Source organism: Carassius gibelio, chromosome A18, assembly GCF_023724105.1.
Source record: "Carassius gibelio isolate Cgi1373 ecotype wild population from Czech Republic chromosome A18, carGib1.2-hapl.c, whole genome shotgun sequence".
Lineage (NCBI taxonomy): Eukaryota > Metazoa > Chordata > Actinopteri > Cypriniformes > Cyprinidae > Carassius > Carassius gibelio.
The window spans coordinates 26,372,270-26,398,453 of NC_068388.1; the positions used below are offsets into that span (position 1 = coordinate 26,372,270).

The 26,184-nt window shown below is 38.6% G+C and overlaps 1 protein-coding gene and 1 long non-coding RNA gene across 4 annotated transcripts in view; both read left to right on the forward strand.

Moving 5' to 3' along the window:
- The first annotated feature begins 751 nt into the window (after positions 1 to 751).
- On the forward strand, positions 752 to 2,631 carry rap2b (RAP2B, member of RAS oncogene family). 2 transcript variants are annotated; one of them, XM_052530827.1, is made up of 2 exons: positions 752 to 1,801; positions 2,377 to 2,631. In XM_052530827.1, the coding sequence occupies exon 1, from the start codon at positions 1,205 to 1,207 to the stop codon at positions 1,754 to 1,756; it is 552 nt and encodes a 183-aa protein (XP_052386787.1). In that variant the 5' UTR covers positions 752 to 1,204; the 3' UTR covers positions 1,757 to 1,801; positions 2,377 to 2,631. The 2 variants fall into 2 exon arrangements, with proteins under 2 accessions (XP_052386787.1, XP_052386786.1); XM_052530826.1 differs by having other exon boundaries at positions 761 to 1,801; positions 2,366 to 2,631.
- Positions 2,632 to 5,965: 3,334 nt separating this feature from the next.
- LOC127933816 (uncharacterized) overlaps positions 5,966 to 26,184 on the forward strand; it is a 27,660-nt gene continuing 7,441 nt past the window's right edge. For both annotated transcript variants that reach the window (XR_008147572.1, XR_008147571.1), the window contains exon 1: positions 5,966 to 7,688. This is a non-coding gene — a long non-coding RNA (uncharacterized LOC127933816). The remainder of the gene's footprint in view (positions 7,689 to 26,184) is intronic.

Consider the following 26,184-nt stretch of genomic DNA (forward strand, 5'->3'; position numbering starts at 1 on the left):
AGTTAAGTTATTTCACACAGCACAAAATTTGTTACTATATATATATATATATATATATATATATATATATATATATATATATATATATATATATACAAATATGAATTGTGACTTATAATGTCAGGGTTCAAGTTCATGTAAAACCACTCTAGAAGTTTTATCAATGTAGTCCACGTGTCTCATGCAATGTTTTACAAGTTTTCTGAAGTAATGTGATAGCTTACTTTTTTAGCATATTCTTTGTTTCTAACTATGGAAGCCTGTTTTTGTATCTGGGATTAAAAAAATCTACTTTTTATCTCATCATTTAGACATTTTTTCTTTGCAATCAAAATTCTTAGAAAAAAAAATCTGAATTCACTTGAAATTCTCAGAAAAAAACGTCAGAATTGTGAAATTAAAAGTCACAATTCTCTTTTTCTTTATGGTGGGGGAAAACGATATATGTACACTTTGAATTGCAAGAAAGAAAAGTCAGAATTCAGAGTTTAAATCTCACAACTGTGACTATTTTCTAAGAAGTGTGAGAAAAAAAAATCTGTATTTTTATTGTGTTTTATTTCCCGGTGGAAACTGGCTTCCTTGGCTGTTCATCTTCAGTCAGTGGCATTGCATTAAAAAAGAGCGAGCAGTTGAGCATTGTGTGTCCTGCAGAGGGAAGTCATGTGACAATAACACCGAGCCCATCTGAATAATGTCACTGTTGTTGTCTTCAGCAGAGCTGCTTTACAGCTGACGTTGGATTTGTTTGATGGATTTGGCAACAATACTTCCCGTTTATTAATGTGAAGCTGTATTGTTTGAATAAATGCGAGTCGACTGTAAGGAAATCTGCTTGGTGTGACTGCGCCTTTAAGAGCCGCTGCACTGGTGACGCGCCGAGGCCGGTGGGCAGGAAGAGTGCGCGCGCGTGTGCGCGAGAGAGAGGCGCGTTGATCGCTCCCGGAGCGCAGACACGGCACACGGTCCGGCGGAATGCGCTTCTAATGCTGGGCCACGGTCGAAAGCAAGACCATCCCCACCGCAGAACACTCACCGAACGGCAGCAGCGGCCGCGCCCGATCCCGGAGACCGGCGGCGAGCGGAAGAACAGCGGACTGAAAACAGCAGGGCGGCTCGACGCGGGTGCACGAAGAGCGAGAGATCGCGCGTGCCCGAGAGAGAGAGGGAGTGAGAGAGAGACACTGCCCGTCCGTTCAGAGCCATGAGAGAATACAAAGTGGTCGTGTTGGGATCCGGCGGCGTGGGAAAATCGGCCCTGACCGTGCAGTTCGTCACCGGATCCTTCATCGAGAAGTACGACCCGACGATAGAGGACTTCTACCGCAAGGAGATCGAGGTGGACTCGTCGCCGTCGGTGCTGGAGATCCTAGACACGGCGGGCACCGAGCAGTTCGCCTCTATGCGCGATCTGTACATCAAGAACGGCCAGGGCTTCATCCTCGTGTACAGTCTGGTCAACCAGCAGAGCTTCCAGGACATCAAGCCCATGCGCGACCAGATCATCCGCGTCAAGCGCTACGAGCGCGTGCCCATGATCCTGGTGGGCAACAAGGTGGATCTGGAGGGCGAGAGGGAGGTGTCTTCCGGGGAGGGCAAGGCGCTGGCGGACGACTGGAACTGTCCCTTTATGGAGACCTCGGCCAAAAACAAAGGCTCCGTGGACGAGCTGTTCGCGGAGATCGTGCGGCAGATGAACTACGCGTCGGCGCCGAGCGGAGATGACCAGTGCTGCGCGTCCTGCGCGATCCTCTGAGAACCGCGCGCGACGCCTGGGTTCTCCTGCGCGTTTGTTGCCATGGTGAGTGAGCGAGTGCGCGCGCGAGCGGAGAACGAGGACAGAACACACCACAGACAGACATCGCTTGATTCCGCTGCAGAGGAGAAGATCCACCGGAAACCGAAGTTCTGTCACCGTTCATCAAGAATCAATGGCTGACAGATCGTTTAGTTTTGGGGAAACCGTCGCCTTAAAGGGACCGTTCTCCCAGAAATGAGAGTTCTGCTGTCGTCTATTGTACGAGTTGCTTCAGCTGAACACAAAAGAAGATATTTCGAAGAATGTTGCTAACCAAACAGCTGTTAGTGTGGAGCAGAAAGGCTCTTCTTGTACAGATGACAGAACTTTGGTTTTCGGTTGACCTGTCACTTTAACGGTCATCAGTATCAGTGTCCTCCATGTCTTGCACACAACTAAAGAATACTGAAACCAGTGTTTACATGACACAATACTTGAATGTCCTGGGATTATATAAATACATATAGATATATATATATAGACAGAAATCAGAGGCACTGTGGTGTTGTCTTCTCCACGCAGACGAGCTCTAGTAATCAGTTTTTTTCTCTGTATTTTATTGTGGAGGTGTGTTGCAGGAATCTTCAGGAATCGCAGCACACCATTGATGTCAACACAAGTGTCTTGCACTCGCAACTGGAACTTAAACCCCAAAAACGTGGAACCCTGAGACACGCGGAGGGAGGGAGGAGGGAGGTTAAAGCGGCTTGGAAACCCTTGTTGTGAATCATACACAGTATTGCTTTCCGTTCTTCGGCGGGTGACGCCACTCCCCTCTGAGCGCACCAGGACTTCACTGTTTTGACGCGAGGACGTCGGAGGTTACGCGTCGAGTGCCTTCCAAAAAGAGTTTAGTGCCAACCTGCAAGAGTCTGGGTTCACGGCGATCCACACAGGACTTAACTGTTACACGCGCTAATCGTTTCGGGGTGAACGGCGATTAAAGGCCTATTGTTTCTTTGTTTAGAGTGAAAATCTCTTTGGCTTTCTTTTCTCCAACACAGGTACTGACGCCCCCAAACCATCAGATCTTTTGTTATTTTGTTTTTAACAAATGTGATGTACCATTGAAATTCTAATCCGATTGTACGTGTAATTCCAGACTAGCATTTTAACAGCTGTCTGATTGTTTGAAAGAGACTTTTAATACATGCATTTCTAAAAAAAAAAAACAAGGTGTTTGTTTCCCTCCTTTCATTTGAGCTGCTCTCAGGTGATGTGTGTGTGATGCTGATGATGCTGTAAACACATGCTTACAGTCGCATCATGTGACTCACGTTCCTCTCTGTGTTCTTCTCTGGACGCACGATGACTTCGAGACACTCGCGGCGGCTGCGTGTCAAACAGATGTTTGCTCAAGGTTCAGAATAGCACATGCTTTGGCATCAGGCGTAGGCCGCTGTGCATAATTATACATGTGTGACGTGTTCCTCTGCTTCCCAAATGGCTAAGTGTTGGGTTTTAAGGGTAATACTGCATTTTTCAGTCAAACCGCAGGAGCTGAAGGTAATCGCGTCGTCTCTGAGGAGTCACTGGTCGTCTAGCTGGGTGGAGTTGGGTATTTTTAGATGGTTTTGCCACTTTGTGTTTAAAAAGTGCTTGATTTGTGAAGTTTTAGCACTTTGTTGGTCAGCATGCACTGTTAAAGAGAGCTCTACCCAAAACCAGTTCCCATGTTGTTTCAAACCCGTATGACTGACTTTATTCAACGAAACACTAAAGATGTTTTGAAAAATGTGGTTTTTCCAAATGTCTTTATATATGTTCCACAGAAACAGTCAAACAGGTTTGGAAAGATCAGAGGTGGGGAGTAATGACAGAATTTAAGTGAACCGTCCCTTACCTTTAATCTGCAGATTTTTGATACGTCTCAACATTTTTAAAGAGACAGTATTTCCCAGAATTAAAATGATCATCATTTACTCTCCGTCAAGCTGTTCCTAACCTGTATCAGTTTCTTTCAGCTGCTAAACACAAACCGAAATATTTAGGAGAATGTTGGGAACCAAACAGCCGCTGGTCCCCATTGACTTCCATTGGATTTTTTTCATACTGTGGAATTCAATGGCTACCGTCGAGTGTTTCCTCATCCATATTAATTAAAATAGATTCTATGTTCAATAGATGAAAGAAATTCATACAGGTTTGGAACAACACAAGGGTGTGTGAATGCAGAATAAATATTTTCCAAAGACGTCCTAACTTTAATAACTATTACTGATCACTCAGTGTGTGACAGTTTCCATTGACGGGCCTAAATAACTTTATTATTGATCATGTGTGTCGACATGTTTAAAGCTCTCGCTCAGAGAGGAAGTGGAAGGTTATTCTCCTTTCTCTTTGTCTTCAGCATCTCTCGATTGTGAAGGTTTCACTTCCTCAACAGTCAGCCAGCATGTGAAGCCTGGTTTTGTTTTTTTGCTCTCTGTGACTGACAGGAAGTGCTCGTCAGCTGATGTGTGGCCAGCTGGCGTTGATGCCTCAACCTCATATTGTTCCTAACCTGAATGAGTTTATTTTTTTCAGTTATACACTCACACACACTCACACACACACACACACACACACACAAAGATATTTTGAAGACTGTTGGAAAGCAAACAGTTGCTGGTAGCCAGTGACTTCCATATTATGGAGGAAAGTTCTGTGGAAGTCAATGGGGACCAGCAACGGTTTCATTTTTGGGTGAACGGTCACATGAAATAATATTGTTATTGGTTTATTGGTCCAGACTAATGCACAGGTTTTTGTTAATGAGGGAATATTGTCCATTATGCCCATTATCTTATTTTAGTATCATTGAGATAACTATGTTTGTTTGTTTGTTTATATATATATATATATATATATATATATATTATTATTATTTTTTTTCATGTTCATTTACATTTTATTAATTGGCTTGTCATTTTATTATTATTTTATTATTATTATTATTTAGTACATCAAGTTAAACTTAATGAGAAATGTTAATACAGAATTTTTTCTATTTCTATTTCAAGTAACTTATTTTATTTCAACCCTTTTTTCATGGTTTTTACTTTTATTCTGTTCAGTATCGGTAAAGACAGACTTTTATTTGTTTTAACTCCTTAAGGAGTCTTTACTGATTTCTACTAAACTGGTCATAACTTTATTTTTATTTTTATTAATCAGTTCCAAAAAGGTTGACTGCTGTAATTTTTATTATTATTATTATTTGTTTGTCTGTCAAAGGTGAACTCTGACCCTTTGATAGATGTCATCAGTTGTCTGTAGAGTTCACTGATGCTGTATCTGTGTCTCTGGTCATGTGACAGCAGCTGCATCTGTGTTGTAATTGAAGTCACATGACACATTTGCTTTTGCATTAATAATCGAAACCCGTTATCTGTGTAACTGTGTCGTACACGCTCACCCAGTCATGAAAACAGCCCTGTTTCAATCATTCATGCTAAGGTGTGGTTCGGCCGGGGTCTGGGAAAACCCTCAGATTCCAGTCATTGTTGTCATTCCTGCCTGGGCTTGTGTGAGCAGAGACGAACGCTCACCTCCGAGATCTGCTCTCTCACGTGATGCTGATAGAGTATGTCCACCGCTGCAGGCCTGCGATGATCTGTGTTATTCATTTTGTGAATTGAGAGGAGCCAAATGCGTTCCTTAATGGTGAACAAAAAAATGGGACAAAGACAAACTGAAACTGGGAGAGTTGCTGCTTATCTGTGGATGTGTTGGTTTTCCTTTCTCTTGGCTGTGTTTCACACACAAACACGTCAAACACTCCGAGACCACACTGGGAATTCTCTTATTGCAGAGGTGTGGCATAACAATTATATTAAGGATTTATATTTGTGCCACACCAAAAATTCTGACTTAAATGATATCTATATATAATGTGTGTATGTGTGTGTGTGTTTCCTATTTTTCTGATTATTCTCAAATCTTGTTGGGTGGTAATTCTTTTATGATTCATACTGTTAATGTAACTGATCATATTAAATTAATATTTAACATATTCACTTTTTTCACACATTTTCAGCAGTGGTCCCAGATTTTTGGCCCTCAGTGTTAAACGTGATTTTTGTGTCAAAACAATGGTTTTTAACTTTAAATCAGATAAAGTACGGTAATCAAACAGCCGTTTACTGAGTATCTTTAAGATATTGATCAGTGAAAGCTTTGTATGGCACAGTAACCCAGCTGTGTAAAGGCCAGCGCTGCTGAAATGTTGTCTGGTCAGTCATAGTTTCTCTGGACAAAGGCTCTGTGCATCAGAACTTCAGGTATGAGATGAATGGATGATGTATGACTCCAAACAGTCTCTGCTCAGTTCTACTATGTGAAATTCAGCTGATTCCACTAGTGTCACTGTCATTGACGTCATGATTGACAGCTGCTTGTTTGTTATGCAGGCTTCAATGTAAAAGGAAGTTTTCATGCCAGGAAAGTAGGTAACAGATAACCGAGCGTCTCTTTCCTGTGCCGTCTCTTCAGTCACACGTTCAGCAGTCGCTCTGCTTCAGCTAACGCCTGTGTTTACACCACAGAGCTCCTGTAAACCTCCCGTCACGTCCAGATCCTCCGGGAGAACGTTTCTCTGAAGCAGACGTTTGTTGTCTGTGAGTCTGTCAGTGTAAATGTTAAGCGGCTGGGAAAGAGAGGCCTGCGTCCTGTAGGGTCATTAAACGCTTCCTCTTCCTCCGTCTGTGTTCTCGCTCGTCTTCAGTCTCACAGTGAAACACGTCACACGTCACAGGGATGTCATTGCTCGTGTTAGTTATCAGGATGAGTAAAGTGGGCCGTTGAAGTGAGGTGAACCTCGTTGTTTGACATCAATTCAATCTCTAAAAAAGGCTCCCATAGATATTTCAGAGATCATTGTGTCACCGTTCAATCGTGTCGTTCCATAATTTGAAACTAAAATAAAAATCTAGATGTCAGTTAGATAAATTAGTTATCAGTCTGCATGTGCTGCATCGCATAACATCTTTGCTATGTCCTTTGAAGGCATCCACATACATAAGAATTGAAGTAGAAGCAACTCGACCTGTTTTACAGAATACAGAAGTAGTTGCTCATATCCCACACTGACTTCCAGTGAATGAACAAACTGTGTTTCACAGAAGAACGTCATCAAAGTCATAACCACCATCAAGTCATCTTTATTTATATAGCGCTTTAAACAAAATACATTGCGTCAAAGCACTGAACAACATTCATTAGAAATAATGCAGAATGATAGTTAAAGGCAGTTCATCATTGAATTCAGTGATGTCATCTCTGTTCAGTTTAAATAGTGTCTGTGAATTTATTTGCAATCAAGTCAATGATATCGCTGTAGATGAAGTGAAACAGACTAATATTAGCGTAGATGCCATTCTTCTAATGATGTAGCAAGTACATCGGGTGTTATGTGAAGTGTTCCGGTTCTGGTTTACCTAATTAATGCAGCCTAAAAATCAGATTTGGATATTAAAAGCATATTAGTATGTTATGTGTAAGCCAGGTTAAAGAGATGGGTCTTTAATCTAGATTTAAACTGCAAGAGTGTGTCTGCCTCCCGAACAATGTTAGGTAGGTTATTCCAGAGTTTAGCCGCCAAATAGATTTTGTATAATGCATAATAATCTCCCAGTTCTGCCATTATTTTAAAAAGTCTGAAGCTTTGGAGCTGTGCTGGATGATAAAGTGTGTCCATGTTCTTGTGTTGTGTTTCTGAGGATGGGGGCCACACCTCGTGGTTCACCACATCCCTGTTGAGTGTGTGTGGAGCAGGAGCTGAGTGTGTGTGGAGCAGGAGCTGAGTGTGTGTGGAGCAGGAGCTGAGTGTGTGTGGAGCAGGAGCTGAGTGTGTGTGGAGCAGGAGCTGAGTGTGTGTGGAGCAGGAGCTGGTGCACGCCGTCACTGCCAGGTGTGAACTCTGATTGCATCTCGCACCGTATGCACAAAGCCTGACTCACTTCTGCTTTTTCTTTTGTTTTCTCCAAATGTGATTATGGCATGGAATGGGGTTTGATTACAAACTCTCTGCGGAGACTTTCTTGCAACATTTCTGGAGGCTTACACAAGACGAAACAGAAAAACAGAGGCGTTTTCCTGCTGCTGCAGTGAGTTTGTGCAATCTTTACTGAGGTTGAGTTCAGAAACTCATATGAAGTGTGTTAGAGTTGCAGTAACATCACTTTTATTTGCCTTGTTTTAAAGTAAAGGAATGGAGGTTCACAGGTTGCATGCTGGCAGTTTGGAGATCACGCGAGAGTCGTTTCCTGTTGTTCCAGAAAGGAGGAAGTGTTTCTCTTGCGACACTGTGCACAATCATGTGCATCTATAGGTTGTGTGTCGCTGCGTGTCGTGCCGTTTCACTGGAATGGTTTCCAAAGGCTTTTTCTGTTTTATCTGTCTCTGCCTGTTTTTTCTGTGCTGAGTGTTTTATCTATCAAAGCATGATCTGTGATTTGCATTTCACAACATCAGAACTCTCTCTCTCTCTGTGTGTGTGTGTGTGTGTGTGTGTGCGCGTGCGTGCGTGTGTGTGTGTGTGTGTGCCCGTGTCATGTGACCTGCTGCCTGTGATCCAGGCTCTGCACAGGAAGGAAGGGTGGTTCCAGCTGAGACTTCCTGTCTTGCAGTGTGACTAACAGTGAAGCTGTGCTCCGTTCAGATCCGCTGAGACTCAGACCCTCCTCACTCTCGTTCCTCTTTCCCAGCCTTATCTTCTGTTCCATATGTGTGTGTGTGTGTGTGTGTGTGTGTCCTGGGGTCAGAGGTCATTGTGAGTGTGCTGATGTTCAGAGAGAAACAGCTTATAAAACTGAGTGTGACTTAAACATTAACACGGAGGAATTAATGCATTAGGAAAACATAAATCAATTTAAACATATAAGATGTATTTTTAAACAAACAATACACAATTTTCTTATTATGTGAGCAGACACTGAACTTAAAAAAAAACATTTATTTCATTGATATCTTCACCTAATTTTTAAGCGGTACTCTTAAATTTTGTTTAGTTTTTCTTCATTGTCCTGATTATTATGTATATATTTTTTTTTCTAAGGAAATAAAATAATGACTATCATACACTTTTAACATGATTTATAGTGTATCAATATATTATATATTTTTGCCACTATACTTAAAAAACTAGGTTGAATAAAATAAAATATAATACCATTTAGTTTGATCACCTATTATTTTATATATTTTAATAGATACAGGTCAGAATGATTAAAATTGTACACATCCGTTCCGCTCCAGATTTTCCAACACTGTTGAACAGAAGAAAAGCTGGTACACCTGTAACGCTGCTGATCATCTAATGAGGAGAGAAGCGCGAGTGTGCACAGCTCATGCTAGCTGATGATGATTGTAGTGTTTCTTCACTGCTGACCGACTCAGTCTTTGTTCGGAGACGCAGTCATGAAATGTTTGGGAATCGTCAGTAAAGTGCGATGAGACTGTGAGGTCGTTTACTAGCATACATTCATACGACTGATCTACATTTATTTACTCCTCAAACCCCGTCTTCCTCCTGACAGGAAGTTCAGTCTCCTGGCGCGAGCCTCCTGAAGGCCTCAGTGCAGATGTGTGATGTGTTCTGGACAGTAGAGTAACAGACTGCTCACATTAGGACGTGAGCTGATGTGTGTGCGTTTGCAGACTCATATGTGTCCTATTAAAGACCAATGTGCAGTCCAGACAGTCATAAGTTTGGCAGGATCATCACCATTCTCTCATCTCAGTGGATTGTTGTTTCTCGTTGCCATTTTCTAACAGAGCAGAAGCAGACAGTGAGTGAGATGGCTGTTTAAAGCGGCGTCTGTGACTTGTAGAGACTGCAGATGAATTAATATGAATTTTGATTTGTGCAAAAGCAAAACTTTATCATTACTGGTTGCATGATGCAAATGCACTGTTAAAGTGTTCATTCACAGAAGCGATCGCTGGCATCATGATTCAGCTGGTCATGTGACCTCGAGTCTTTATGTAAGCCAACATGATTTAAAAAATACGTGAAATTGTGAAATTAACTCAAAATAAAGCATTCATTTTGCACATACAGGTTTAATTTAACTATCTAAAACTATATAAAAACAGAAGAGATGATTGTAGTAACAATAACAGTTAGAGAGAGAGAAGAAACTTTTTTTCTCTCTTTTTCTTTTTCCATTTAACTTGATGTAGTAAAATAACTAAAACTAAAACTGAAATAAACATGAATGGACGGCCGTACAAAAAAAACCAAAAAAAAAAACATGCACATTATTAATAAAAGCTATATATTTCAGCTGATGTGTTGTTGCTCAGCATATAAACAGTTTCATTCACTTTAATTTTTATGACAACAGCCATATAAGTTTGTTTCTTGTTGTTGTTAGTGTAATTCAGTGTGATGTTCATGGATACAGACAGTGAGTAAAGGCAGACATGTTTCTGAGATTTCCTTCTGAATGATAAAGAAATCAGTCTGTTATAGATCACGTCGGCTGCGTTCATGACTGTAATATCTCCTGGAATCTGTGTTGTGTCTTTGCTTGATTGTGGTCCTGGGCTTTGCATCTGTTATAAGGAGTCTGTGATCTTGTTTTTTGCTTGTGTTTAAATGAAGTTTCTTCTTTTGGCTGCAGTGTGATTGACTGTCTTTGGTGCATTGAGGGTTTTTACACAAACAGAACTTATTAAAGTCATTCCACAAACACACAGGATTTATAAAGCAGCGAGAGCTTCAGAAACACACAGAACAGCTGCAGGAATGAGTTTCCTTTATGCTTCTTCTCACAGGAAAGAGCCTCCGACGATTCTGCATCAGAAACATGTCAAATCTTAATGTGACACTAGAGACATGTTCGTGCTGCCTCTCCATTATTCATCTAATCCTTATCTAAAGGTAGTGTGTGTGTGTGTGTGTGTGTGTGTGTGTGTGTATGTATATATATATATATATATATATATATATATATATATGTATATATATATATATGTATATATATATATATGTATATATATATATATATGTATATATATGTATATATATATATATATATATATATATATATATATATATACATATATATATATATATATATATATATATATATATATATATATATATATATATATATATATAATCATATAATTTTACTTACTCAAACATAATTAAATCATAATAATAATAAGTTAACAGAAATTTTGAGTTTTAAATTACAATTTAAATGACAAAACAAACCAATGTCATGATCAACATTGTTAAAGAGTTTAATTAAAAAAAATATCTATATATATCTATGATCAAATAAATGCAGGCTTGATGAGCAGAAGAAACTTCTTTCAAAAACATAAAAAAATAGTATTGTTTCCAAACTTTTGGTCTGTACTATATATATATATATAATTTTTTTTTTTTTTTTTTTTTACTGCAAACATGCATTTTTGCACTTTCTTTCTTTTTCTCCATATAAATAAAGAACATGATTTTAGTGCTTTTTTTTTTAATTAAGACATGCATACAGGTGAGAGAATAATGACAAAATGTTGTTTTTTATGTGAACTGTCCCTTTAAATGTGACCTATGTTATTGTGTGCTCCACTAGTGGCATCAAGCAGAACTGCATCAATAGTTTTCAAAGCATTCTCCATTGTTTGGACAAACAAACAGTCCCTCATACGTGACTCTGCAGATGAAGCAGAAACTGGAGGAAAACTATTTGAAAGATAAGGCACAGGATAGTTAACTTTAGTCTTGCACAAACCTTCTCACACATGTTGGTGTAACGGGTGGGGAGCCGTATGGAGTCACACACACACACACACACACACTCAGCTGCACATTCTTGACTGGTGAATTCAGCCTTGTGTTTTCTTGGCCTGCAGCTGATAAGATTGGGTTGGGTTACACGCCTGCAAGCTGATACTATTGAGAGAGATGGAGGATGAGGTTTGGAGCAAACATCAGACGGTCAGATGCTCTGTATTCATTGTAAATTATGTCAAGCCAGAGGGAAGTGTAGTAGGAGCGATCTGCTGGCTGGCACTCTTGTCTTGAGGCTGAATAAAGCTCTTTTCTCCTGCAGATCAGAAACGCTGGTCTCACACACACATACATGCAGACAGTGGGAGTACTGAACCGAGCTGTGTGGCTGATGTCTGTGAGTCTGTTGTTCAGCGTGTGTGGGGGGATTATGGGTGTGTTTCTGGGTCCCATCAGATCTGTGCACGCAAAGGCACAGCGACTCATTAGGATTCAGGATGAAGTCATCTTTACTGGATTGCGTTGAGTGTTGTGGTCAGTCTGAAGAATAAAAACACAATTATTGTCATAGTGAAACTTCTCTCTGTGGATGGATGCATTATTGGTTTATTGAATTATTTCATTGCAACACTTGTATGTTCTTTGCAGGCCTTTAGTTTGACTACACTGCTGGCAGCTGGAAATGCAAAGCTAACTGTCTTAAACAGAAGAGAGGACCGTTTCGCCAGTTTTACAGTTTTTACCATCTAAGACTAGTTTTAGAGATCATACAGGATTGATTTCATCATAGGAAACACATATAGTATGGTGTTATAGTTTAAATTTATATTAAATGCAATTTGTTGAACTTAAGAAGGACTTCAGTGCGCAATTGGTTCTATTGTCTTTGAAATATGGTTAAATGTCATTTCTATTGAAATTTGCATGTTGTGTATTTAAAATTATTATTATTATTTCAGTAATACTAGATTATCTGCAAAAAGATTTTTTTATTATATATATATATATATATATATATATATATATATATATATATATATATATATATATATATATACACACACACTACAAGTACACATTCAATACAATTAAGCTTTGTCACGAGGGTTTATAAAATAATAATTATAACAACAAGGTAAGGTAAGGAAAGGTAATTTATTTATAAAGCACAGTTAAAAACAACAGGTAGTTGACCAATGTGCTGTACAATTTGAAAACATACAAACATACAATACTATACAAATATCTAGCTACTCTCATAAAACAAACAATAAACTTACTCAGCTATTTGATTTAGACAGGAAAACCAGAGAAAAAAAGATGAGTTTTTAAGAAAGATTTAAAAGATACCACTGTGGAGGCAGTTCTAATATGCAAAGGCAGACTATTCCAGAGTTTCGGTGCCAACACAGAAAAAGAACGATCACCCCAAAGTTTGCGTCTAGACCTTGGGAAAATTAACATTTTCTGGTCAGTGGACCTAAGTGATCTTGATGGAGAATATATCTGCAATAGATCTGAGAGATAGGATGGTGCCAGGCCGTTTAGAGATTTAAAAACAAACAACAAAATCTTAAAATCAATTCTATAGCGGATAGGCAACCAATGTAAAGAAAATAAAATCGGAGTAATATGGCTCCGCTTCCGAGATCCTTTCAGCAATCTAGCTGCGGCATTTTGAACAATTTGCAAACGTCTCAAAGTCGACTGATTAATTCCTGCATACAAAGCATTACAGTAGTCTGCGTGCATTACTCTCTCTAGATCCTCAAATGACAAAAATGACTTGACTTTGTCAGGGTCCTTAATTGAAAGAAGCTTGATCGTACAATAGCGTTTACTTGTTTGTCAAATTTTAGGGAGTTATCAAAAATTACCCCCAAGTTATTCACCATGGATTTACTATAAATAGATAAAGAACCTAGATCAACCCAGGGTGACTCAGATACATTAGAGGGTGCAAACACAACAATCAGTTTTACCTTCGTTTAGATGCAGAAAATTTGCAGCCAGCCAAGTTTTCAAATCATTCAGACATGTTAAAAGAGGCCCTAATGAATGATTATCTTCCTTTTTTACAGGCATATATATCTGTGTATCATCAGCGTAGCAGTGAAATTATATTTTGTGTTTTTGAAAAATAGCACCAATTGGAAGCATATATAATGAAAACAAAATGGGTCCCAAAATGGACCCTTGAGGTATCCCACATTTAAGAGGGGCAGACGAGGATGTAAATTCCCCCATGGTAACTGAGAAACTTCTGTTTGTTAAATAAGATTTAAACCAATTTAAAACAACGCCCCGCATCCCTACCAACCTCTCTAGCCATGAGAGAAGAATCTCGTGGTCTATAGTATCAAATGCCGCGCTCAAATCAAGTAACACCAAAACTGCTGCCTTTCCAGAATCTACAGTCAATAAAACATCATAAGAACTTTTAAAAGTGCAGATTCTGTACTGTGATGTTTCCTAAAGCCAGACTGAAATTCTTCAAAAAGCAAATTTTCATTTAAAAAAGATTCCAATTGAATAAGAACTGCTTTCTCTAGTATCTTTGAGAGAAATGACAATTTTGAAATAGGTCTAAAATTATTTAACTCATTTGAGTTCAGACTAGTATATTTAATTAAAGGCTGCACCATAGCATGTTTAAAAATATCAGGCACAGATCCTGATACCAAACAGCTATTTATTATATTTAAAACACTAGGACCAACTGTATCAAAAGCCTGTTTGATTATCTTTGATGAGGCTATATCAAGTGGGGAGTCTGATGGCTTTAACTGATCTACTATTTTTTTCAAACTAGGAAGATCAAGAGCATCAAAGTGATAAAACACCACAGGAACAGGTCGTATAGCTGTGATATCATAAGTAGCCCAAGGAATTTGAGACCTATTTTTTCCCATTTTTTCAACAAAGAAACTTTTGAAATTTTCACACATATCTATTGACATATCCGGCACAATTTCATTGGATGGATTTATAATAGAGTTTATAGTACTAAATAGTACTCTTGGTCTAAAATAGTTTCTCTCAATTATGTTGGAGAAATACTGTACCTTTGCTGTTCTAATAGCACCTTGATATATTTGCAGAGAGTCTCTTAATATTTCATAGGACACTTGGAGTCTGTCTTTCTGCCATTTACGCTCTGCCCTCCTACAGATTTGTCTGAGTGCACGTGTTTTATCATTTAACCAAGGTTCTATCTTAGTTTTTACACGCCTCACCTTCAAGGGTGCAATATTATCTAAAATAGTTATGCATACAGAATTAAAAGAAAAAAAAAGACAAAGGATCTGAAAAGGATAAAAGTGGATAATTCACATTATAGTTATTTTCAAACATCGTGGCGAACTCGTTAATGACGCTAGTATTTATCCTACGACATAGGTGTACACTTGGAAGAGGTTTATCAGTCTGGCATGGAAGAGAAAACCCCAAAAATAACTGGTTTGTGGTCAGAAAAGACAGCATCACAAACATCCACATAACATACAGAAATGCCATATGACAAAACTAGATCCAGTGTGTGTCCATGCTCATGTGTAGGAACATTTACAGATTGCACAAGATTAAAAGAGTCAATGAGATTTAACAAATCTTTCACCAGAGGGTCTGCTGGACAACACACTTGAATGTTAAAATCCCCCACAATTAGAAACTTATCAAATTTCAATAATATTTCCCCTAAAAATTCAGAAAACTCCGATAAATCAGCCCACAAAACACTGGCTCATCCAATTTAAGATTAAAAGTTTGCAGTTCAAAACTTTGAAAGAGTTCAGTTTCCACTAGACGACAATGAAAGCTGTTTTTGAATACAGTTGCTAGACTGGCTGTAGACTGAGGAGAATTTATAAATTTACAATCTGAGGGAACAAGGTCTGCAAACGGACTTAAGTCACCAGTAGATAGCCACGTCTCAGTCACAAATAAAACATCCAGTGATTTCGATGTAAGGAAATCTCTCAAAATAAATGTCTTACTGCAGAGTGATCTCGCATTAACCAGTGCCAATTTGATTAATAAAGAGTCACCTGCTGCTGACTGTGATGCATAACACAGTGGTCGAAGGTTTTGGAAATTTACACCCCTACCTTTACGGAGATATGGCGTCGTATGTATAAGTTGTTGTTTGGTGATGATTGTCGGAACAATTTGCCGAAGCGATACATATGCTGGCTCCAATGAGCGCCAGTGAAAGAATCGATGATCGTCCCACAAGCCACAGCCACAACAGTCAAAATTAGACCTAGACTCCATCAACAGTTTTGCCTTGAGTTTAACAGAACGCCCACCGCGTTTCCCACGTCTTCTTCTACGCTTCTTCAGCGGAAAAGTGCAGGGGACTGAGAGCCGATACAGCGCCCGTGGCACAGCAGACAGATCTGGATGAGAGTATGAACACGATCCTCCTCGTTCTCTACCTGCCGATATATCCACAGTGATTTTGATGTTAATAAGCATTTGCCGATCATATACCAAAATAGCAGTAACATCCTGGACCAGTAAGACGAACAAAATAAACACAAATAGAACAGGTAGCAGACAGTCAGCCACACACAACGGCGCCATCTTGGATGCGAGACACTGAAGTTTTTCGTGTCCTATCATGCAATTCTGATAATTTGCACAGGGACATATTGTGGTACTAAACGGAAGTCAATGAACTGCTGAATCACTTTCAATATGATGGCTGAAAAGCCCTACACAGGGAAGCAGATGAGCGTCCCTAACAGGTCTACAGTTACAGGGTGGACATCACTGCGGTTTGCAACCATAATGTCCATTTAACACCTTTCATGTAATTTGTTTGATAACTCAAACAAGCTTCAATTCAGATCAATTCACATTTTTATAGCACTTTTCATTATACAATTCGTTGATACAAATCAAAATTACTGGTCATCCAATCTTTTAAATTTTTAACACACTCTGTTATCTTTGATCATTTAGAATATTTCATCTGGTCTTGTTAAAATGTATAGTTAAGTATCATCACCATGCCAATTGAAACTAATCCAATATTTTCTAATAATATAACCAAGGGACAACATGTATAATGAAAAAGAGCAGAGGGCCTAAGACAGATCCTTGTGGCACTCCATACTTTGCTTCATTCAGGGTGAATCTTTTGATCTGCTGGACATTTAGTTTGACACACCTTTACAATCCCTTCAGTAACCAAAGAACACCCCCCCCCCCCAAAAAACAAAACAAAAACAAACCCGGGCTGTTTATCCTGAATACTGGGAATTCACATCACTTGCCATAAGATGCCATGACGTCAGCAGAATGTCCCCGTAGGTCATGAATCTCTCATCATCTGAAGGTACATGACAACAGCGCTTCATTATGTGTTTCTTTTTGTTTTACTATTGTGTAATATACATATTGAGGCATTTAGCGATGCTGCTGTAAGTGTTGGTTTTAGTCTGTTTCTCTAAACTTGTTCCCTTAGATTTATTATAAATTATCCATATGGAGAAGTGTTTTTGCTCAACAGTATTGTTTTTTTAAGTGTATCAGCAGTTCAGGCCTTCTGAATGAGCCTCATGTCACCCAACCATATTATTTCTACAATACTGGCCCAAAAAGCATTAGATCCAGTGTGACTGACAGTTCTTCTGTCTAGTCTTTTGTGTTATTATTACTAGGTCTAAGAGTTTCTGATACTTGCTTTAACAAGCACAGATCACAACCCAGACTCATTATAAAAACATGCCTGTTGCATCATTTCTGTGGAATGATATTATGCTTCTTGAACGTTTGGGGACGTGTCCAATGTCCAGTGAGTGGCGCAAACTGACAACATGTTATTACCTTGGTTGTTGTATTCATTGCAGCAGTTCAGAATGGAAAAGTACGGCGAGTGGCACTGTTTGACTTGTGAAAATAATGCCTACACTAAACCTAACCGAAGCAAACATAAGAAAAGAACACATTTGCTGAGGCAATTTCATATTATCTTGCTTCTACCAGTCTTTTATCATGACTTGTGTTCCGTGGGACGCGTAGCTGAGTCAATGCTGTGCAGTGCTGTACCGGGTGCACTGCAGAGCAAGTTTACTTCATCAGAAAAGCCTAATATATGGAGCTGGATGTTTGATGCTGTAACGATAAAACTTCTTAATCATCGGGAAGAAGGAGGCGGGAACCGGCGCACAATCAAAAACGTTTTAATATTCAAAATTAAACACAAAACAGTGCGTCAGCCCCTCACGGCGACTGACGCGCACAAATAAAAAGCAAACATAAAATAATGTCCCAGGCCTGGTCCTCTCTCGTCCTTCACGGTCGTCACTCCAGTTTTATATCCTTCCATCTCCTACGTGGGACTCGATACTGGCGGTGGGGCGCAGGTGTAGCTCATCTCCAATCACTACACCTGGCCTCACTCCTCGTTCCCACGCCTCTCGGCCCCGCCTCACTCGCCACAGATGCAAACAAATCAAAATGTATTATTGATTCATGTTAAAAGCGTTCTAAAGTCAAAACATAGTAATATTTAAGGAACTGCGCAAAAGATCAGTTTTTATTAATCGGTAATCTGCCCATAGTTTGTGTGAAAAGTAATAAAGTTTTTTTGTTTTTTTTACTGCCTCTAGTGTTCATTTAACCTGGGAACTGCTGTGTGCTGTATTTACAGGGTGTGTTTTTGGAGCAAAAATGTAGGTCAAGGCACATTTTTTCCAATGAGCAGAATGAGAGTAAATGTATGTGTGAGTTATTCACTTGTGTTTGTCGGTGAGGAAGTCAAGCAGCGAGTGTGAACAGGATCCGGAGGACCTGAGAGATAGTTTCCTAAGGTTCCCGGTGCATGACTCAGTGCTGATGCCGTGAGGTGTGTGTGTGTGTGTGGGGGGGGGGGGAGTTTGGACCAGAGCATGCTGTAGGTGTTGATATGTATGTGTGAGACTCTTTGGGCATGTGAATTCTCTCTCACAGGAGCCTAAGTTTGTCTGTTTTCACACAGCATCCGTTACCAAATGTGAATCATCTATCCAGAGCGATCATTTGGTTGGATTTGTGTTTGCAAATATTACGGCATATCATGACTTATTTCCATTATGAGAGTTTAAGAGGCACGTACAGTATGTCTGAGTGTTTAGCTGAGCGTTTTATTTTAGCTCACTTATGTCAAATTATTGCTCATCCCGTCTTGATCATTTGTGAAGTTGTATGTGAGTGATTCTTCAGTGAGGGGGAGTGTTTTTAAGAAATTCATTTTTAAATGAAAGATTATATTTGCTTTCATTATTTTTTTATTTCATACATATAAATAAATTATAAATACACACACAGACACATACACACATACAAAAAAATAAGAAATGTTGATTAAATAAATTTAAGCTTTATTTTTATTTTTTTAAGGAACTTTTGTAATAGGTTTAGTTTTGTTATTATTTATAATAACTATAGTGAAAACATTTCATTACCATCACAGATTATCCAAAATAATTAATTTATTAATTAAATAAAATACATACATTTATTGAAATATTGTTTTTAGAAATATTTGCATTGTTCAAAATTATAAATGATTAAAAATAAAATATATTTTTTTAAATTGTTAATTCTAAAATCATTTTATCTAAATACATTCTACAGTCATGATCAGTTTTTTTTTTTATTCCATAAATATTTTAAGAAAGAGGAAACATAGTTTGAAGTGCTTTTATTTTGAGTAGCCCATAGTACCTCTAACTGATGAAAGATGACCAGGTCTTGACCCACGATGATCCGGTGTTGACACACACTTACCTGTAGGATCAACAGCTGACTCACTGTACGGTTACCGTGACAACACCAGCCCCTGCACGTCACTCACTATCACCATCAGGTTAACACTTGTTTGCACGCCTGACCTTTTGTGCACAAGGATTCGCTTTTCTGTAGCGCAGCTTGTACGCGGCTCTTGTTCAGTCATAAAGAGTATGTTCTGGTCTGGTCTGATCCCACTCAGTGTTGAAGCGATTGTGACTGAGTGTTAAAATACATTTACTGTACAGATGTGTGCTGCCTATGGGAACTGTGGCCTTCCAGACGTAACATGTGGTGCTCAAATGCACATATGACACTTTAGACAGCACTCAATCACAAATCTCAAAGCGCTTTACAAAAAACTTACAAAAAAATACATTGGAGCTAAACCATGCAGGGCCTTGTAGGTAAGCATAAGAATTTTAAAATCAATGCGAAACCTGATCGGAAGCCAGTGCAAGGAGAGATGTGCTCACTTGTCCTGGAACCTGCTCTTTGAACATACTGCAATTTGTTTAGAGTAGATTTCGAGACCACCGCGAGCAAAGCATTACAGAAGTTCATTTGAGAAAAGACAAACGTATTGATCAGTTTTTCAGCCACTGAAAAAGATAACATGGGACGCACTCTTGCAATGTTTCTAAGGTGAAAAAATTATACTTTAACTGTGTTCTGAACATGAGGATCAAAAGTTAAGTTTGAGTCAAATATCACCCCCAAATTTTTTTATTTTGCTTGAAACTCCATAATAGACCCATAATCTGTAAGTTTAAAATACTAGCTTAAAGTATTTGATGGGGTTAACCAATCAGCATAACCTCAGTCTTGTCACTGTTGAGAAAAAGAAAATTTTGAGACATCCATATTTTTACCTCCAATATGCAATGTTCAAGAAAGGCAACAGGTGAATTATCACCAGGTTTTGAATGTCATCTGCGTAAAAATGAAACTTAAGACCAAGGGATCTTAGAAATAGCCCAAGGGGAAAAATGTATATACTAAAAGGTAAGGGACTCAAATCTGAACCCTGTGGAACACCAAACTGCACTGAGCCAATATTGGACCTGCAACCACCCAGGGACACAAACTGCCTACAATCTGATAGATAAGACTTGAACCAATTTAAAGCAGTGTCAGTAACACCAAAAACTTTTTTCCAGATTTTTAAAAGGTTTATTCTGCTTGTGAAAAGGTAGTGTGCTTAATTGTGTTGAGTACACTTCAGATTTTATGAGTAAGGAAACGGCCTGTAGGTAATACAATATCAATGAATTAAAAGGCTACCTAAGTGGCTTAAAGAGAGACACTTTCATGACTGTTTCTAAACACACTTTCTTAAAAAGTGCACTTTGTAATAATGTCAAATTAAAAGTTTTACTTTGAAACACATTTAAAAAAAAATGTTTTAATAATCTTTTATTGTGTTTTAAAGAAGTTCACATTTTGAAGTGTTGACTAAAGCACGAAAGTACTAAAGTACTTGATTGTAATTTTAATTTGGTAATTTATTTAAATTTAATGTATTTTAAATCTACTAAACTGTAAATGTGTAATTACAAATATATTTAAATATATGTCAAGTTTCGATATAATGACATTAAAGTATTCTTCAGTTTATCATAAGTTCTCAATCTTAAGTGTATTCTTTTAAAGTATATTGTTTCTGTAATAAGTACTCTGCTAAAAAAAAAGGGTGTAGCTGATTGCTAAAAATGACAGTCGGTTAATGGTAATCCCAAATTTCAGTAATATTCCTAACCGAAGGTCTACATGGAATAAGCACCTTTAATCCCTCTCAGCTTCAGAGCATCACATCCGTGTAAGGAAATGTTTTCCTGAACTCTATTCTTTTACAGCAAGAAAGGAAGAGAGATCATAATAAAGGGAAAGAAAGCAGATATGAAATTGTAATGTTGCGAAAAGATGGTCAGAAAGTAGCCATTAGGAATGAAGGACATAAGGAGAGAGATATGGAAGTGGGATGAGGAGAGAACAGAGGACAGAGACAGAAATACACTGTTGCAGTGTGACTAAGAGGCTAATTGCAGTGGAACAGCATTGGAATATGCAGTAATGAAACGAGAGAGAACAGCACAACTACACAAACTACATCCAGAGCCACACAGTGAGACCCTCCAAGTCTGGGAAAATCCAGCCTGAGCCCATTCATGAGCGCAAGACTCTCAGACACTCAGACGATCAGACCCTCAGATCCTCAGACCTTCAGACACTCAGAGCATCAGATCCTCAGACGTTCAGACTCTCAGAGAGAGAGAGAGAGAGACGCAGGATGCCGTTAGCCAGGGACTCAGAGTCCCACTTCCTTGGCTGACACTCACTCTGTTGGTTTTGGTCTGTGGTCGGACTGGCCAGACCTGAATGACCTCTGTGTAAGAACTGGAGTATCACTGGTGTGGGCTTGGTCTGACTTTGGGACGCTGAGGGTCTCAGAGGACATCTCAGAGGACATCATCACTGACCCCTCACTGAAGGTGGATGAAGCCACCCGCTAACATCCGCAGGTGCCCGATGGATTTACATCAGTATCACCAAAAACAACACTGGACTGTGCCTTCAGGGGAAACTTGTCTTCCCTCTGCTGATCACGCTGTTTCTCTCTCATTTCTCAAGAATACTGCACTCAGCGAGGACGTTGTTATTTTCACAGTCGAAGCCAGATTACAAGTTCTTCCTACTAGACTCAACCTTTCTATCTGGTTTCCTACAGCTCATGTTCCTCACAGTCTACATCACACTACAGAACAGATCACAGAAACACTGCCACACATCCCGAACGCTGTCATGCTTACAAAGGAATGTACACAGCACGCCACAACAGAATAGTGAAAGACATATCAAACCATTTATCACATTCAGTAAGAATATACAAACATCCCTGCGTAAATTCATCCATATTTCAGTATCTCAACAGTAATTCTGAAATATTTTCTCATCTGTCTGCTAACACACCAGATGTTGTTGTGATTAATGCGTGTAGAGAGGTGTTTGTTTGCGACGTTGCATGCAACTTTGACTCTAGTATGAAAAAAGCTTTCATGACTAAAGTCATTAAATATCAACCACTCCTAGATACCATTTCAGAAATAGGTTATCAAGACAGATTACTTGTTTTTATATTTGGCAGCTGAGGACACACACACACACACACACAGGTTCGCTGTAAGAGGGCTTCAACAGCTTGGGATGTCCAGAAAGAGGGATAAACGCCTACCAAAGTCTTTGTCTTCTATCATAGGCATATCATATACTGTATGGAGGAGACCTGTTGTGAAGACCTGTTGCGTGCCACTGATCCATGATCTTGTATTTTACTGGATCTATAATATTTCTGTCCCTGTAAGTTACTTCTTTTAAGTGGACTAAAAATGTGTATGTTTCTCTCTCTGGGTGTGTGTTTGTGTGTGCGTGTACGTGCGTGTGTGTGTGTGTGTGTGTGTGTGTGTGTGTGTGTGTGTGTGTGTGTGTGTGTTTTACTGCTGGAATGCAGCGTCTGGCAATGTTTACAAGCATTCTCTCAGATGTTAATAATCAGCACACTGATGTAAACACGCAAACACTGTAAATACTCTGAGCATGAACACACATTAATGTTTCTCTGTAGATCTGAAGAGTTGGAGCTGAAGAACCTGAATGTGATTTATTAAATAACAAGATTCCTGGGATATGATTTCAGGAGTTTGTGTGCCAATATAATCTAAGCATTGGTGGTAAACAGATCTGGCTTGATGTCTGCAATGGACAGAAAGATAAATAAATAAGTATGCATAAAAGGAGGCGATGGGGAGGAGGAGGGATGCCAAAAGAACTAACAACGGAAATGGTAAGTGGCTGTTTTGGTCCCACTTTATACTGAGTGGCCTTAACTACTATGTACTTATATCAAAAAGTAAGTAAAATGTACCTTTTGTGTTCATGTTGTATTGCAAAACACTTTTGCTGCTATTGAGGTGGGATACGGTATAAGGTTGGGGACAGGTTTGGTGGTGTGGACAGGTTCAAGGGTGGGTTAAGGTGTAAGGGATGGGTCAATAGTGTAATTATAAATGTACATGTAATTACAGATATTAATTACAGATGTAATTACATGCAGGTATAAATATGAGTACAATGTAAAAACATGTATGTACACAATAAGTGCTGTTTGGATAGTAATTGGAAGATTACATGGGCATACTCCTCAAGAAATTATGTTTATAACTTCACTATGTTGAGAAATAAAAAGATAAACATGAGAGCATGAAAACACAAAGACTAAGAGGGAAAAATAAACACTTGTGTCCTGGAAACTTAAGAAAGTTGTAGAAATCAGGACATATCAAAATAAAAACGCAATTATTTACCAAATAATTTAACAAATTAAAACATCTGTTTTCTGTGTGAATCTGTGTTAAAGTGTAATGTATTTCTGTGATGCTCCGCTGTATTTTCAGCATCATTCCTCCAGTCTTCAGTGTCACATGATCTTCAGAAATCAGAATAATATGATGATTTACTGCTCAAGAAACATTTCTGATTATTATCAATGTTGAACACAGTTGTGCTGATGAATATTTTTGTGGAAACTGATATCTTTTATTTTTCAGGATTCACAGATGAATAGAAAGTTTGAAAGAGCAATAATTATTAAGACATTATAAATGTGTTTACTGTTGCTTTTGTTCAATTTAATGCATCCTTGATGAATAAAAGTATTAATTTTAATTAATTTATTTAATTATATCAAAAAAGCATTTTGTGTAAATATCTCTTATTTAATAGAAGCTCAACTTTTGTTAGGTAAGGCAAGTTTATTTATATAGCAGAGTTCATACATAATGGAAATTCAAAGTGCTTTACCTAAAAGAAAGTAAAATTATAATCACAAAAATAAAACAAGAAATTTAGAAAATGATAATTTTTTTATTTAAAATTAATGAACATATCTGAAATATATTTCGGTCCTAGGTCATTTAGTGACTTATAAACGAGTAAAAGTACTTTAAAATCAATCCTAAATGTAACTGGAAGCCAGTGTAAGGACCTGAGGACTGGTGTGATATGCTCAGATCTTCTGGTTCTGGATGAGCTGCAGCTGTCTAATGGTCTTTTTGGGAAGGCCGGTGAGGAGCCCATTACAATAGTCCACCCTGCTGTTGATAAAGACTTGAACAAGTTTCTCCAAGTCTTTACTGGAAACTAAACATCTAATTCTTGCAATGTTTTTTAAATGATAGTATGCTGATTTAGTTACTGCTTTGACATGACTACTGAAACTGAGGTCTGTCTCCAGAATCACACCAAGATTCCTGACTTGATTTTTAGTAGTTTGACCCCTAGAGTCAAGGTATGCATTCAACTTGAAAACTTCATCTTTGTTTAGTAGCAAAGCTGTGACAGGCAATTTGGTTCTTTCTTATTATTTGACTTAGTGAGAGCATATACAGGCTAAACAAGAGCGGTGCAAGAATCGAGCCTTGGGGGACTCCACATGTCATAGACGTCCACTTACAGACGTCCATAGACTCACATAATAACCTCTCCCTTCTACGTTAATATATATGCAAGTACACATTTTCATATGTAAGGTTAGTTCAATTTCCAAGTCAATTAATTTTTTCACTTAATGCTTAGTTTATGGTTTACAATATATTTCTAAATGATTGCAGTATAATGCTGCAATTGGCCAGCAGAATAAAAAATAATAATCTCAATGAACCGTGATTTAAGGTTTTTGTATATCTCAGTACAAAGGTGAGAGTTTGAGGTGTGACTTTTTGAAAGGTCTCTGTCCACAGACTGTGTGTTGATTTTATTTCTGAGAGTCCTCTGGTGATTCTCTAACAGCAGCCACATGTCTCTCTGATACTGGGAAGAATTACGCTGACAAAACATGTTCTGCAGGAATGAGCCTCATGATGATTTCCCTGCTAATTTACCTGTGAGTTTTATAAGAATAGCCTCTGGCCTACAGAGAGAGACCAGCTTCTGTGAATTTACATGACTGTGTGTGTGTGTGTGTGTGTGTGTGTGTATGATCAGTGCACGTGTGTGTGCTGATGCCTCATGTGATTGTGAGAATTAAATGAGGGGCATTTCTGCTGTAATGACAGAAAGAGTCCCTGGTGTAAGTGTTGAGTCCAGTTACAGTCAGGCACTTAAACACGGACATTTCATCACACACGCACACACACAGAGAGACAGAGAGAGAGAGAGAGAAAGAGAGAGACAGAGAGAGAGAGAGAGAGAGAGATGCAACTGAAACAACACACTTCTCTGCAGGTTTGAATGTCGTCAGGAGTTTGAGAGGGAGAACAGGAATTTAAAGCTGCAATTAAGAGAAGTGGAAGAAACACATGGATATCCTGGGAATGTGAGAGTCTGGCTGTAAACTTTACAGCTCAGTGTTTGTCAGCAAACACACACACACACACACACTGACACACACACATGCACACACACGCTGATATAAACCACATCAGTCTCTCTCTGATCTTCTGTCTGGACTGATTTCCAGCTGTCTCGCTCCACTGCTGACCATCAGGGAGGAAGTGATGTTATCATGACTTCCTGTTTTACTTAATGTGCCTTTTCTTTAAATAGGCATTGTTTATACACGGAGTCACTAAAGAAATCACATTATAGTTTTTTTTCTTTTGCTTAGACACGATCTTAAAAACAAGGCTCATTCTGTCAAACACTACACACAGATAACACATCCACACACACAGTTATCTGAGCATCTCAGGTCTTTTGCAAAACAAAACACTTCATTCAAAACTTTACAATAATTTAACAAAACCCAACTTGGCGACTCCATCCTTACACAGACTTGAAATGAAAAAGAAGTGACATTATGTCAGATTTCTGTGTCTAATGTAGAGAA